General features: G+C 59.4%; 1 protein-coding gene across 3 annotated transcripts; it reads right to left on the bottom strand.

Moving 5' to 3' along the window:
• Positions 1-4,090: 4,090 nt before the first annotated feature.
• On the bottom strand, positions 4,091-13,100 carry DUSP9 (dual specificity phosphatase 9). 3 transcript variants are annotated; one of them, XM_043897699.1, is made up of 5 exons: positions 12,903-13,100; positions 8,288-8,392; positions 7,360-7,761; positions 5,772-6,221; positions 4,091-5,613 (listed from the first exon to the last, which is right to left on the bottom strand). In XM_043897699.1, the coding sequence occupies exons 3-5, from the start codon at positions 7,724-7,726 to the stop codon at positions 5,288-5,290; spliced, it is 1,143 nt and encodes a 380-aa protein (XP_043753634.1). In that variant the 5' UTR covers positions 7,727-7,761; positions 8,288-8,392; positions 12,903-13,100; the 3' UTR covers positions 4,091-5,287. The 3 variants fall into 3 exon arrangements, with proteins under 3 accessions (XP_043753634.1, XP_043753632.1, XP_043753633.1); XM_043897697.1 differs by lacking the exon at positions 12,903-13,100 and adding an exon at positions 8,817-8,835; XM_043897698.1 differs by lacking the exon at positions 8,288-8,392.
• Positions 13,101-14,100: the final 1,000 nt, after the last annotated feature.

The raw sequence follows: 14,100 nt of genomic DNA on the forward strand, positions 1-14,100 counted from the left end.
AAAGTCTGTGAAACTGTACTGCCTCCCACCCCCACCTGCAGTGTGCAGTCAGTGGTGTCTCTGTTGAGTTAAAAAAACAGTTTAAAATGTAGCCTGGTTTTCTAGGGGCTGCTGCATATCTGTCCAACTTAGTGGCCAGTCAATGATTGGACAGAAACTGTGTTGAAAGATCTCAGGCCACTAAGGCTTGTGTCCTCTGATGATGAATCTGTGTGTGGGAAGGGGCGTTCTTTCAACATTGAGGTAATTTTCAGGCCTTCCCAGGGTTTTCTTTCCCCTGATGCCTTTGAATCTCCTACATACAAGTGTATAGCCTCAGTGTAGTCAGGAAAGCATGATTAGATTGGGACCTCTCCATTCTCCAACTAGTCAGGAACATGCTTGCCCCAACCACATTCACAGCCTGTCTAGTAGAGCTGAGCTGTTGGCCCTTCCCTGTTGGTCTGCCCCTGAGAAGTTTATTTCCATTGACAATGCCCCTGGGTGTGGATATTCCCCACCAAATTGACTTAGCCCCCTTCAAACCTAGGCAGAGAAGCTGCTGGTTTTCATGAGCTGCCTTGTACTGGTAGAACCTCCATGCCAAACCGAGCTGGGAAGGATGGGAGCAGCTCTAGGCCAGAATGCCACAGATTCCCAAAGTTTAACTTCTCATTTTATTATATACCTTTGGTTGAGTTCTAGATCATAAAGGTTGTATTTGTCAGCTTTGTCCAGCTTTATTGCTTTTTTTTTTTTTGAGGTTATTTGTTGATATCTTTGTTTGGCCATAGCTAGAAGTCCTGACTTTTCAATCTTTTCCTTTTCTGTCCTAACATTTAGCTGTACCACTTTTTTAATTTTTATTTTTGTGTATTTTTTTTTTTTTGGCTGGGCTGCATGGCGTGTGGGATCTCAGTTACCCATCCAGGAATTGAGCCCATGCCCCCTGCAGTGGAAGTATGGAGTCTCTACTACAAACCTCTTATGGGTGGATTTTTAAAAATCTTGTCTTCAGTTGAATAATTTAGTCGATTTTGTCTAGTGATGTTTGGCCTAATTTCTAAATTCTTATTTTATGCTTTGTACTTATTCCAATGTTTCTATTTCTTTATTTTCCTCTTTTTACTTCTTCTGAATTGAGATTTTTCTCCTTGTTATTTGATATTTTCCTCTACTAGTTTGAAAGTAGTATGCTCTATTTATATTCTTTTAGTAATTAGTCTAGAAAACCTAGCATGCATATTTGTCTTAACAAAGCTTAAAGTTAATACTGATATGGCCATGAAGGAATAACATGGTTCAGAATTTCCCTTCCTCCATACATGACTGGAAAACTTGGCAGATATATGAATCAACCATTTTAAGATGGTGAAGACCTGGTGGTACCAGAGAGAAAGGAAACAAATGAGGTGAACTCCACCACCAAGACTTTCTAACTGAGAGAGAAGAAGCATAAAAATGTAACCTGTAATGATAAAGAATCAGCCAATCAAAACAGACACAGGGAATTTCCAGTCTCTGATCTGGCATGTGAGAAGCCTGGAAGTCATCACTTGATGCCAACAACAAGAAAATGTTGAACAAGCTGAAAAACCAACAACTGTTTTTAGATCCATTAGAGAACAGAGGTCAAATGGCAAAGTATTTCTCACACAACTGAAGAAAGAGACAGGTGGATACAGAAAATCACAATTTACCAGAGCAGAAACTTGTGAGTGGGTACAGTGTTGGGGTAGGAAAACCTGAGCTTTAACTAATGATTTGCTGGAGGCTAGTGTGGAGAAGTATGAGAGTTAAAAACTGCAGGGAGCCTATTCTTAGGGAGGCTCTCACCTCCTACACTTCTGTGAGTTTTACCTCTAGGAGTCCCATCAGGTTCTCACAGTGAAGACTGGAGAACAATATCCTCATGTTTCTGGCCGGGGGTCGGCGGGGGTGGGGGTGGGGGTGGGGGTGGGAAGGTTGACACTTTGAAATACACCAGAGCAGTCTGTTCTTAACAAAGCCTGCTCTGAAGACAAACCATTATACCAGAGTCTGACCTATTGGGCATTTATTAGAGTCTAAGTGACTTGGGGGAAGGGAAATATCCAACTTCAACCCCCTATAGCTATCCTAGTCCACCTTGGAGAGGGGGCAACTGATAAGCACTTGCGAAGGTCACAACCCAGAAGCACAGGCTCACCAAAAGACTGAGAGCTAACCATTGGACTACAGAACGCTTCCACTCCCACCATACTTCACCACTAGTAAGTAATGACTTCCTTACTGCAGTTCCTTTACCCAGTATATCGTGCCTGGCTTTCAACCAAAAATTGCAAGGCACACTAATGGGCAAAACCCTCCACAGTTTGAAGAGACAGAGCAAGCATCAGAACCAGACTCAGATATGGCAGGGATGTTGGAATTACCAGAACAGTCATTTCAAATACTATGATTAATATGCTAAAGGCTTTGATGGAGAAGCAGACATCATGGAAGAACTTGGCCATAATTAGCTACAAGGGAGGATAGGAAATCAAGTTTCTGGTTGGGAACCAAGATTCCCCATGAACCTTTGGAGATTTTACTTCTAAAAGGGGAGAGGTCAGAAATCCAGCATAGATTTCACTGAGCTAAAATTGAGGTGTGGGCAGGGCTGCATTCCTTGAAGAGTCTCAAGGAAAGAATCAGTTGTCTTGCCTTTTCCACCTTCTAGAGACCACCCACACTCCTTGGCTGGGGGCCCCTTCATCTTTCTTCAAAGCCAGCAGTGTCGTATCTTCGAAGCTCTCTGACTCTGACCCCTTTTCTATCATCACATCTTATCTCTCCTGCTGCCCTCTTTCCCTTATAAAGATGCCAATAATGGCATTTAGGGCCCACCTGGGTAACCCAGGACAATCTCCCCATCTCAAGATCCGTGACTTAATCACATCTGTAGAGTCCCTTATTGCCACATGCACAGGATTCCAGGATTCCCATGAGGCCATCTTCTGGTGGGAGGCAGGATACAGTGCTGAAGACACCTGTTGAGAGCACAGCACCGCCCTTCAAAAATCCTGGCTTTATGTGTGGGCCCAGGCGGTATCTCCTATCCTGTGATTGGTGTCTGGAAAGCTGTGGAAAGAAGGTGTCCCAGGAGAAAGGATGGGCTCTGGCTCCTGGGTATAGATGCCCCTGGGTCAGGTGCTGGCTCCAGAGCTGACTCACTTCTCTGGACTCAAGTATCCTCATCATTCCTGATCTTGGAGGCTTTCTCTTATTTCCCTACCAGCTCTGCCATTCACGCAAACAGATTTTTAGGTTCATTCTATGTTTTAGAGGTTCTGGACCAGGAGGGTGGCTCTGGAAACGCGGGTCACGTTGTTCACAAAGTCTCCAGTGCCTTCTCACACCGTGCTTGTTTCTGCCCCCGCTCCAGCTCCCTGCTACTTCCTGCTGTGTCTCTTGTCACCAGGAATCGTGGCTTTAGAATGGCTGCTCCAGCTCCAGTGTGCAGAAGGCCCTGGAGGAGGCCAGAGAGAAGCAAGGTCCTGTTGTCGCTTCAAGTGACCCAGTGGCCTCTGCATGCTCCCCCTAGCCCCCAGCCCTGGCCTCCAGAGTCCCAACTCCACCCTATGTCAGCCAGAGGGCTGCACACCGGGACGGGCAGTCTTCCCACGTCCCTCACCAGTTTGGGTCCTCCTGTGGCTCCATCTCCTTGTCCTGGAGCTTGGGTTTGACTCCGTGCTGAGTCTTGGGGCTCAAGTGCCCACCCCTCACAGTCACACTTGGGTCCCTGCTCCCCCCGTCTGTTTGCCACCCTGGGGACCTGACATCATTTGCTGCATCACCAGATCTCAGTGCCTCCCTCCCACTCTGGGAAGCTGACCGTGAGCAGGAGGCCTCTGACTTGCAGCTACATGCTCGTCTGCAGCCTGCGTCCTAGTCCTGAGCCATGGGGCACAGAGTTGGAGTTCAGTGGCTTGTGAGTGCAGGAGGGGTTCAGTCAGAGGCTGGGCAGTGTGGATGCCGGATGGCACATGACAGTGGTGATAGGGTGTGGTGTGTGAGTACCCCGTGCACCCCTTTCCCCAGGCCTCCCTCCCCACCTTCCCCCCCAAAACTCTCCAAGATGCTCAGGATCTCAACAGAAACCATTTATTGAGGAACAATTAAAGAAAGCAACCGTGCTGTGGATTCCCCAGGGTGAGATGGCCTTGCCACGGAGACTGCTGGTCCTGGGCTGGGTCTGTAAGCCAGGAGGGTGTGTGTGTGCGAGTGCTGATACATGGACACACAGACACACATGCACACAGGCTGCCCGTCAGGGAGATGTACTGCAATGAATGACCGTGTGTGTGTGTGTGTGTCTGTGTGAAGCTTGGCCTTTTCCCCACCCCCCAATCCAACCAGGGCTACGTGGGACCCACTGCAGCAAATTCCAGGCCGTCTTCTCCCCCTCCCCCCACCCAGGTCTTGCTTAGACCCCATCTCCTCTGGCGGCAGTCTGACCACCCTCAGTCACAAAGAGCCCCAGTGATCCTGTCAAGACATCTGGGGGAAGAGGAAAAAAAAGCATCTTTTCAAATGTCAAGTGGATAAACAGTCAGGGCGCCAGATGTGCAGCCGGGAACCCGCCCAGCGGCTCCTGGCTAGGAGCACACCCAGACAGGGATGGTCCCCGTAGCTGTGGGGTGGCTGCTGTGTCTCCAAGGTCATGTCCCCTGGGAGTCCCCCCACCCCGCCCCCCCATCCCAAGAGGCCTCAGGCCCCTGTGGAGGAGCACAGGGTGACTGTGCTGGTGGTGATGGTGGTCCAGCCGCATGGCAACAGGGATGGGGTTGGGAGCAGGTCCCTGTGGCCATAAGAGGCCCAGGCCCTTCCTGAACGGGAGACCCCGGGGAGGCTTGGGAGTTGGCTGAGCACACATCTCCTGGGCCCAGGGAACCGGCAGCCACCTGGAATCGTCCCTCAGAATGGGAATCCACACCCCCACTCCCAACCACCCCCCCAAAAGAAAAGTAACAGTCGTAGAACAGGCAGGTTCTGGAGCGGGGTTCCGCCCCAAAGTGGCGCGGGTCAGGCCGGTGGCCCCAGGCCTGGCCCGTAGGCACGTTTAATAGGATTCCCCGTGGATGTTTCCAGTGGGTAAGACAGGGCTGTCCCCACCACCACCCTGGAGGGGGTCCCCAGCCTCTGCCTCGTCCCACAGCCCCAAATGAGGTATTGTGCTCTCCCCCCCTCCACCCCCCACTTCTGCTTAGGCCAAGCCCCCTCTGGCCTCCTCCCCAGCACGCGGGTGGCTGGGCTGGGCACACCCGCTGGAGGGTGCCCTGGGGCCCTATGTGGCATCCAGCTCGAAGACGCCATCACTGGTCGGGGTGGTGAAGAAAGAGGGGGGATCAGAGGCAGCCGACTCCTGCCCCCCACTGCCCCTCTCCTGGGCACGGCGCTCTTCCAGCTGCAGGCTGCGCTCGAAGTCCAGCAGCTGCCCCATGAAGCTGAAGTTGGGCGAGATGTTGGACTTCTTCCTCTTGACCAGATCGTAGGCGTCATTGAGCGAGAGGTGCAGCTTCTGCATGAGGTAGGCCACGGTGACAGTGACGGACCGGCTGACGCCCGCCAGACAGTGAACGAGCACCCCGTAGTTCTGCGACAAGGCCTCGTCTAGTGGGGGCAGATGGGGGCCCCATGTGAGATGGCCCATCATGGGGATCGCATCCTTGGAGCCGCCCGGCCCCAGCAGGGCCATCCTGGGCTGGGCCCCGGGGGAAGGCAGGCCTGTAGGGGCTGGGGAGGGAGTGGGGAGGGCGGAGTGGACTCACCGATGAACGCAATGGCCTCCGGAAAGAACTGGGACAAGTTCTGGCTCCAGTGGTCTGAGATGGGGATCTGCTTGTAGTGAAAGTCGCCATTCTTCTCGAAGAGGTTGGGGAGGTTGGGGGTGACATTAAGGATGTAGCGGATGCCCAGCTTGGCCAAGCTCTCCACGTTGGCCGAATCGCGGGCACTGCCCAGGTAGAGGTTGGGCAGGATCTGGACAGGGAAGGACGGCAGCAGCCCTGCTGGCGGGGGCGTGGCACCCTCCGAATCCAGGCCGCAGCTCATTGCATCGCGGTCAGGCTCGGAATCCGCATCAGAGCAGTCGGAGCCCAGGCACAGGCCCCCCAGCCCCACCACTGGGCTGGGCAGTGGGGCCATGCTTGGGCTCCCCCGGCGGTCGAGGCTGGTCTCACAGAGGTGAGGGCACTCGGCCTGGAATCTGCTGAAGCCACCTGGGAGAGGGGATGAGACGGGAGGCCCATTGAGGTGGCCTCCCGGGCAGCTGAGTGCCCTGGCTGGGGTTAGGGATCCAATCCTAGATCCTTCTGATGCCTGAAGAGGGGGGTGGGCAGATGTACCCAAGGGGCACTCAGGAGTGAGCAGCCTTAACCTACATGGTGTCCCAAATGGTGTGCTTAGCCCTGGAGCCAGTCCTCTGGACGGCAAGCCAAAGAGGATCTCACATCCCTGGGGCCAAGCCAAGGCAGGCATGAGGGCTCAACACATAGTGCCAGCCTTGGGAAGGACAGCGGGCATCAGTTAAAGACAAGGAAAGGTTCAGATGTGAGTTGTCTGCCTGGGTGAGATCAGGGGCCAGGGCACAGCCACGTCTGTGTGCTCTTCAGAGCACGGGAGAGAGTGTAGCGTGCCACCTGAATGGTCCCAAAGTGCCCAGAAGGGAACATCTCCATCTCCAAATAACTACTATTTTCCCCCGGCTGGGGGTGGTGTGGCACTAGAAATCCAACATGTTCTATATTTCTATATCCCTGCGCATTCAGAATTGAGCAAGGGATGACAGTCCAATGACCCTCCTCAATGGGAAGAGGGGTCTAGGTTCCTGGAAATCCTGTCTCTCTCCTGGATCTCTGGGGCGGGGGGTGTGTTTGGCTTGGCAAGGAGCCAACACACCTGTGTCTGTCCATCGCCTCTCCACCCCCCAGCCCTGTGCTGACCGTGGCAGAGGGAGGGGAAGTCTCTGCCTTAGCAGTTTCTCTCCCTGTCTTCCCCTCCCCCTTCCAGGCCCTTTGGTGAGCAGGGGGGATTTGTCCTGGGGCTCCAGCTTCCTTTACCCATGGCTTAGAAGCTAGGGGAGGGGGTGATAGGGACCCACTGGGGTCCCAGGAGCCAGGTTATATCAGATTCTCCCCATTTTCCAGGCTCAGAAACTGGGGCTCCCAAGAGTGAAGGGCTTCCCCAAGGTCAGGCTCAGAGGAGGACAGACTCTCATCTCCACTTTGGACCACAGGAGGTCGGGCTCGCCCACGATCAGATGGATTCGGCTGGCCCTCCGAAGGTGGGGTCCTGCGCTCCCGGGGCAGGGGTCCTCCCCAGACAGGTGCCCGCCAGCTGCCCACCACCGGTACCTACCCTGTAGGTAGTAGGCCAGGTAGCCTTCCTCCCGAAGCTTCTGCAGCAGAGTGCCCAGCACCGAGTCGGCCTCCCACTCCTCAGCCTCGGCCTCGGTGCGCCGGTGCCGGCCCCCGCCCTGGTCGTACAGGAGCACCGGGGCGGGCGGCGGTGGCTGCAGCGGCGGCCCAGGCAGGAGCGCTCGCACCGACAGGCTCCCCCGCCGCAGGCGGCGCAGCAGCAGCGCGGGCAGGGCCACGCTCAGCGCCCCGCCGATGCGCGCCGACTCGTAGAGCTCACGGCTGCGGCAGTCGAGCAGCAGCAGCCGCGGGCGCGGGGGCGATAGCTCCCGGCGCAGCCACAGGCACGAGCGGCCCAGACCCTCCATGGCTTCGCGGCTCCCGGCACGTCGGGCTTCCGGAGCTGCGGAGAGAGGGAAGGCACGAGACGTGAGCCTGCGATCTGCGTGCCCAGAAACAAGGCGCCTGGGGTCCCGCAGGGGAGCCCCTCTATCGCCGGATCTTCTTCTGCCTCTCCCACGGCATGCCCAAAGGCACCCCCGTGCGCCCCAAGAAAAACGCCCCAGGCAGCCACTCGAGTGTCCACCGGAGAATGGAAATTCGAGAGGTGCCCCAGCCGAGGAAGGCTGGGTGTCCGACGGCCCCCTTTGAGAACCGCTAGGGTCCCTCCTGGCCCCTCAGAGGGGCTCAGGCCCCTTCCTGCGTCTCGCACACCCACGATCACTCCCCGCTTTCCAGCTTCCGACTGGGGGGACCGCGTGCGTGCGGGGTGGGGGGGGAGTGGGGGGGGGGAGAGGGGCTCTAGACCGAGATCGTCCCCACGGCCCGCCGGGGCCAGGGAGATAGAGGCGGTGCACAGGCGCTGGCCCTCGGCAGGCGGGACCTCTCGGGGCTGCCCGACTCCACCCGGAGAAAACAAAAGGAGAGACCTGGAGCGTGATCCCGCGGCGAGGGGTCGCTCGCGGATGTCCCGGACACAGCCACCGCGGCTCGAGGGGGGTCGTTCCCGGGCTGGGTTGCCCCGGCCCCGGCCACTGGGAAGAGGGAAGGATGGCAGAAAGAGCGTGCCGCACGTGGAGACAAGTCCACCGCAGCCCGCGCGCACCCGCAGCTTCCTGGCACTGCGACCCAGCTTCCCACCTTGGAAGCCAGCTGCCTTTGGACGTGGAGTTGCCTTTGGAGGGGCGGGGCGGCGGGGGCGGGCTCAGGGGGGCCAGCGAGCCAACGGGTGCCCTCGAAAGCCGGTGAGTGGGCCCCCGCAAGTGGCGCGCTGGGCTGGGGCTTCCACCCAAGCGGGACAGGGCCAGGGGCAGAGGCCAAGGGCAGGTCAGGGGCCCAGCAGGGGACCAGCTGCAGCTCCCCTGGCCGGCGCCAGCCAGGCCCCTGGAGACAGGGGGAGGGGTGTGGACAAGAGCCCCGTGCCCCCGCCCCACCCGCCCCACCTCCAGCCTGGCTCACTTGGGGTGCCCCTGGACCATCTCGTCCTGGGACTGGAGTTTAGTGGCTTCATCCATATAACAGGCTTGTCACCATGGCTGCCAGGGAAATGGTGGAGGGGAAAAGGAAGTGGAACCACAAATCCACTGCTGCCTTCTGGCCAGAACTCAGCCCAGGGCTATCTGGAAGGCTGGGTAGGCAAAGGGCAGCTTTGGGGCACCCCAGTAGCTTCATTGGCATGAGCCAGACCAACGACTCCAAGAGCCCTGCCCTATTGATCCTGGGAGTCAGCCTGGCTCCTCCGGCTGCTTCCTCCCTAGTCGAGCCAAGGCGTTTCTGCCTAAATGTCTCTCAGTTCTGTACTGTCCCCTCCACCCCTGTGCTGGCCCAGGTCGCCATCAGAGCTTTCAAAGCCCTCTCCCCATATCCAGGCCTGTTTGCCTCAACTCCCTTCAGCCCTGCCCTGCAGTAAAGGCCCCGTGGTAGCCTCCAGAACCTTCCGTGGACACAGGACAATGAACCGACAGGACACATTTGGGCCCTTGCTTGCAAGGCACTCCCAGGCCAGCAGGACAGGTCAGTAATAAACCGAGGGATGGAACGAGAGAATACCAGGTGTGATAAATGCTGACAATGAAATGAGGTGGCGGAGCTTCTGAAAGTCTGGTCTATGTCCTTTTTTTTTTTTTTTTTTGCTTAAAGCCCTAAAGCAAATAGGCCAGTTGAAGGAAGGTGTACAGCAGATAAGAGAAAGCTCATACAAATTAATCAAAAGGTTGAGACTCCTATAGGTACATGGCAAGGAACCAGAAAAGACTGCATGAAGGAGCACATGCAGCTGGTACAAGGCATTTGGAGAAAGGTACAACTTCAGGCATGGGAAGGAAAACAAATTTAAAAGCCCACCTAACAATGACAAAATACAAGGTAACACTTCCTTCTTGTTACATTAGTAAAATGTTCTCAGACTGAGAACACCCAGTGCTGGCATGGCTGCTGTGAGATGGGCGTGCTGCTCTGTTGCTGATTGCTAGAGGTATGCTGGTGTGGCTCTTTTGGAAATTAACTTGGTAATATACACCCAGAGTTGGGAAGAACCCCACACCGGGCCTCCACCCCCAAGGAACTAAGTAAACAAAGGTAGAGTGCGCACACAGGATGGGCACCAGGAGAGAGGTGACTAAGGAGTGAAAGATGCAGAGCTGTTGGGGGGTCACTGATCAGAACACAAAGTAGGATGGGGACATGCAGGAGGTATTGCTGGGGAGACAGCAGGTCACAGACAGCCAGGTTGCCTCAATGGGGCCTCCAGTTGCCCCTTCCTACCCTGCCTCCCTTCCCAGCCCAGTGGGCCACCAGGCTGGGACTTGTCTCCAGCCACACTCCACCATGTCTTGGTCTCTGGGATGAGTCCCATCACCTGGCTCCAGGGGCCGTGGGCAGCTGGCCTGGTCCCCTCGCCCCTAGCCTGGGCTGCCTCCTCTGCAGCCTGTTCTGATTTGATTACTTCACTCCCCCTCCCTCAGGTTTCTGTCTCCCTCCTCTGTGCTCCAGACCTCAGTTCCCTGAGGTTACCAGCTGAACTGGAGCCGAGTTGGGGGGAGGTGTTGTGTGTGTGCATTTCGTTTCTCTCACATCCCAAGTTCCCACAGGCAGAGGTGGGAAGCCACCAGCCCTGGGGGGCTCCCTCCAGGCCTGCTGCAGCTGTGGGCAGGACCCCAGAGTGGGCTGGGGTTGAAGGCACCCAGGGGTTCCGGGATGTGCCAGCCTGGTGTGTCTGGCTTGGCCAAGTCACCAGAGTGGGGGTGGGCGCCCTGTGCCGGGAGGTAGAGAGAGACACGCCTGGGCTCCTGCCCGGTTCTGTGTTCTCAAGGGGTTGGAGAGAGGGTCGCCCACCCCGCAGGAGGCAGGAGCTCCCGCGGTGCCAAGGCCTGCTTTCTGGAGAGGGCTCCCTGGGGGAGGGGACCAGCATCAGGCCAGGGAGGCAAATTCTGCCCCTGGGCGGGAGTCGTGCGGGTCTGCCCCTTGCCCAGATCCCTGCTGGTCAGCCGCGCGGGAGTGAGCCTTCGGGGGGAGGGGGCGTTCAATCACCAAAGTGCTCGCTGCCCAGCGCCAGCAGCGCCCGCTGTGCCAACAGCAGGAAGACATCCTGGAACCTGTTGCCACCTCCGCAGTGCAGGGCTGAGCGCCGCCAAGCCCCCCTCCCCCGACCCTCGCTGGGCCCCCCCCCCGCAGCGCCGTCTGGGGTGGGGGTGGGGGTGCGCCAGGCCCCGCACCCACTCCCCAGGCGCCCGCGCGGGGCGTGCAGGGGCCTCGCCAGGCCCCCTCAAGCGGGTGGAGCTCGGCCGCGCGCTTCCCGTAGGGTGGGCGCTGCGCCCGCCGCCCGCCCCTGGCTCCTGCTGGGCGCCCCTGGCCTCCGCCCAGCTCAAGCAGTGCCCCTCTGAGGCGGCGGAAACGCCGCTGCCCGTGCGCCCCTGGGGCCCGGGAGCCTCCCGAGAGCAGCTCCCCGCCTGCCCCCCACACGCCGGCCCCCACCCCCAAACACTTGGGTCCCTCCGGCCCGGTGGCTGCAATTGGGCCGTCTGGCCCGGTTGGAACTCCCAGCCACAGCGCTTCGGCCAAATCCAGTGTCTTTTCCTCCACATCCACGTTCCGCCGGGGATGGCTTTCTGCTTTGCCGGGTCGGCCTCCTGGCGGGACTGGGAGTTCCTCCAAGGCAGGAGCGGGTGTGTGCCCGGCCCCGAGCTGGCCCCAGCCCCCCAGGGAAGGGCCTGGCACGCGGCGCTCACGGAAGAAATGCTCGTGAACAAAGAAGGCATGAATGAATGAAACCAATTGTTGCACCAGGGAGCCCAGGGGGGTGGCCGGTTCTGCTTTCTCCCTCAGCGGGTCACACACCCAGACACGCAGAAGCACACGTGCACACGCGGTTCCCCCCCCCCCCCGCCCCCCCCGCGCTGCCCCCCACCGCACGGGCAGGCGGGCACACACACACACACACACACGGGTACTCCGACTCCTGCCTCCAGGAAAGCCACCTACTACGTGCGTGCCAATACCTGGGGCCCCTTTGGCCGCAGCTGGGTGGCCTCCATCTCAGTTGCCTGCCTCTCCCTTGCCCTCCCCCATCTAAGTATGGTACCTTGCACCCCCAGTGCCTTTCTTATCTCTTAGGGACCAGGCCAAGTCAGCCACTGGGGAGACTCAGGGCCTGTTTAGGGAGCCACTTGGGGGGCCTCAGGGTGGCGAGCCACTGCTGCAAAGGCGAGCCAGAGGCGCCTGGCAGAGATGCCACCAAATGCTGCAGCCTCCAGAACCCGTGTGCCAGGTGTTGGAGGGTGCTTGGTGGGAGGGACTGAGATGTGTTAGAGGACGTGGAGGGCTATGTGCCATGGGGGTGGGCCAGGGTGCCCAAGATCCAGAATCCCACAGGTGTGCACACATGTTGGGGGTGTACAAGGTGCAGGCCTGGGGAGCCAGCTGGGCTTCAGGAGTGCGGTGTCGCCTCTGGGTGGGGGTTCCTGCTGGGGCTTCGTCCAGGGGTGGGTGGATGGCAGCGTCTCTGGGCTGGGAACGTGGGTGGGATGTCTGTGATGAGCATATGGGGAGTTAGAGATGGTGCGGGCCAGCGAGGGGAGCTGTGTTAGTGCAGATATCCCAGGGATGTGTTGGGTATCTATGTATGTGTGTGCGCTTCTGTGTGTGTGTGTGTGTGTGTGTGTGGTGTGTGAACGCGCGCGCGCACGCTCTCGTGCGCCTGGGTGTGTACTGAGGCGTGGCAGCGTCTGGGATGGGTGCTGGCCTGAGTTGGGGACAGTAGTCGATGGTGACTTAGCGGCTGCCGGGGCGTGCACTGCAGGGCCCTGGGTCCGCGGTGCACGGTTTGTGCACGCGCGTGTAAGTGTCAGGGGGTGTGCGTGGCCATGGACACGGGAGATGCACGGGCGGGCGCACTGAGTGGGTCTCCCAGGGGCGCGTGCGTCGACCTGGCAGGGTGCGCGCTGGCGAGACTTTGGGGGCACAGGGCGGAGGCGCACACACGTCGGGGGGGGCGGCCAGGCGGGGTGGGGGGGGGGTGGGTGCCCGGGCGCCGCGTGCCCCGCTCACCTCCGTTCCGCTCGGCTTCCTGTGCCGGCTCCGCGCGTCGCGGCCGGGAAGTTTCCAAAAGCCGGGCCGGCGGGAAGCACTACCGCCGCGGCCGCCGCGCGCCACCGGAGCCTCGGGCGGCGGCCTCGCCTGGAGCCAAGCGGCCGCTGCCGCCGCCGCCGCCGCCGCCGCTGCGGAGGGAAACTCCAAATCCCGCCTCCGCCGCCGCCGCCTCCTCCCCTACCGCCGCCGTCTTCTCCGCCCCCTGCCCAGGAGGGGCAATGTCGCCGGCGGAGGCGCGCGAGGAGGGAGCGGGGAGGGGCCGCGGCCTGCCCGGCGTCTGCTCCCACCTCCCCCGCCCGCCTATCTCCCACCTGCCGCCAGCGGCCCGCTCCGCCCGCGGCGGCCCCTCTCGGCGGGGGGTGGGGGTGGGGGGGATGCCCCCTGCGGCCCCGGCCCCCAACCGCCTCGCCGCGGGGTCTCCGAGCCTGGAGCCTGGGCCGCCGGTGTAGGGTGGGAGGCCCTGACCTCGGTCGGGCCTGGGCTGTGCTGCCTGGAACAGTCCGCCCTGGCACTCCTGTGGCCATCGAGGACCAGGCACATATCGGCCCCCTGGGGCCATCTCCTGATGCCCCAGGGGCTAAGGTGTAAGGTCCGGGTGAGAGCATACCAAGCGCCCAACCCGCAGTCCCCCGACTCCTGTCTTCTGCCATCCTCACGTATCAAATTCTGGCTCCTGGAGCTTTGGGGCCTGAGTGCCTGGAAGGGGTGCGGCCAGGACGGTGGGGGGTGGGGCAGGGAGGGGGTGCTGTCTGCAGGCCTGGGGTGCTTTCCTCTGGCCCTCGGGCCAGGGTCCCCCCCATCACGAGCCTCCTTTGGTTTTTACACCCATCTGGGAGTTGGAGGAGACGGTTCCCCTGCTATAGCTAGGGAAACTGAGGCAGTGGTTTCCTGGGGGTCACGCCACTGTGTGGTGACAGGGCCAGAGTGGAGGGGGATGTTGGGAGGGCTGGGATGCCAGCGGTAGCCTGAATTCTCCTGAGTCATCACCCCTGGGAAAAAGAGGACAGAGGCTGTGTGTTTGGGGATGGAGCAGACCTCACCATCTCCAAGGGCCCTCTCCAGATTTGCAGCAGTCTCTCTCCAGGGTGTGGGAGCTGGGGCAGGGTCCAGATTCCACCAGCCTGGCAGGCCCAGCCTGCCCTTTGGCCTCCTTCGA

This window comes from Cervus elaphus, chromosome X (genome assembly GCF_910594005.1).
Source record: "Cervus elaphus chromosome X, mCerEla1.1, whole genome shotgun sequence".
Taxonomy (NCBI): Eukaryota; Metazoa; Chordata; class Mammalia; order Artiodactyla; family Cervidae; genus Cervus; species Cervus elaphus.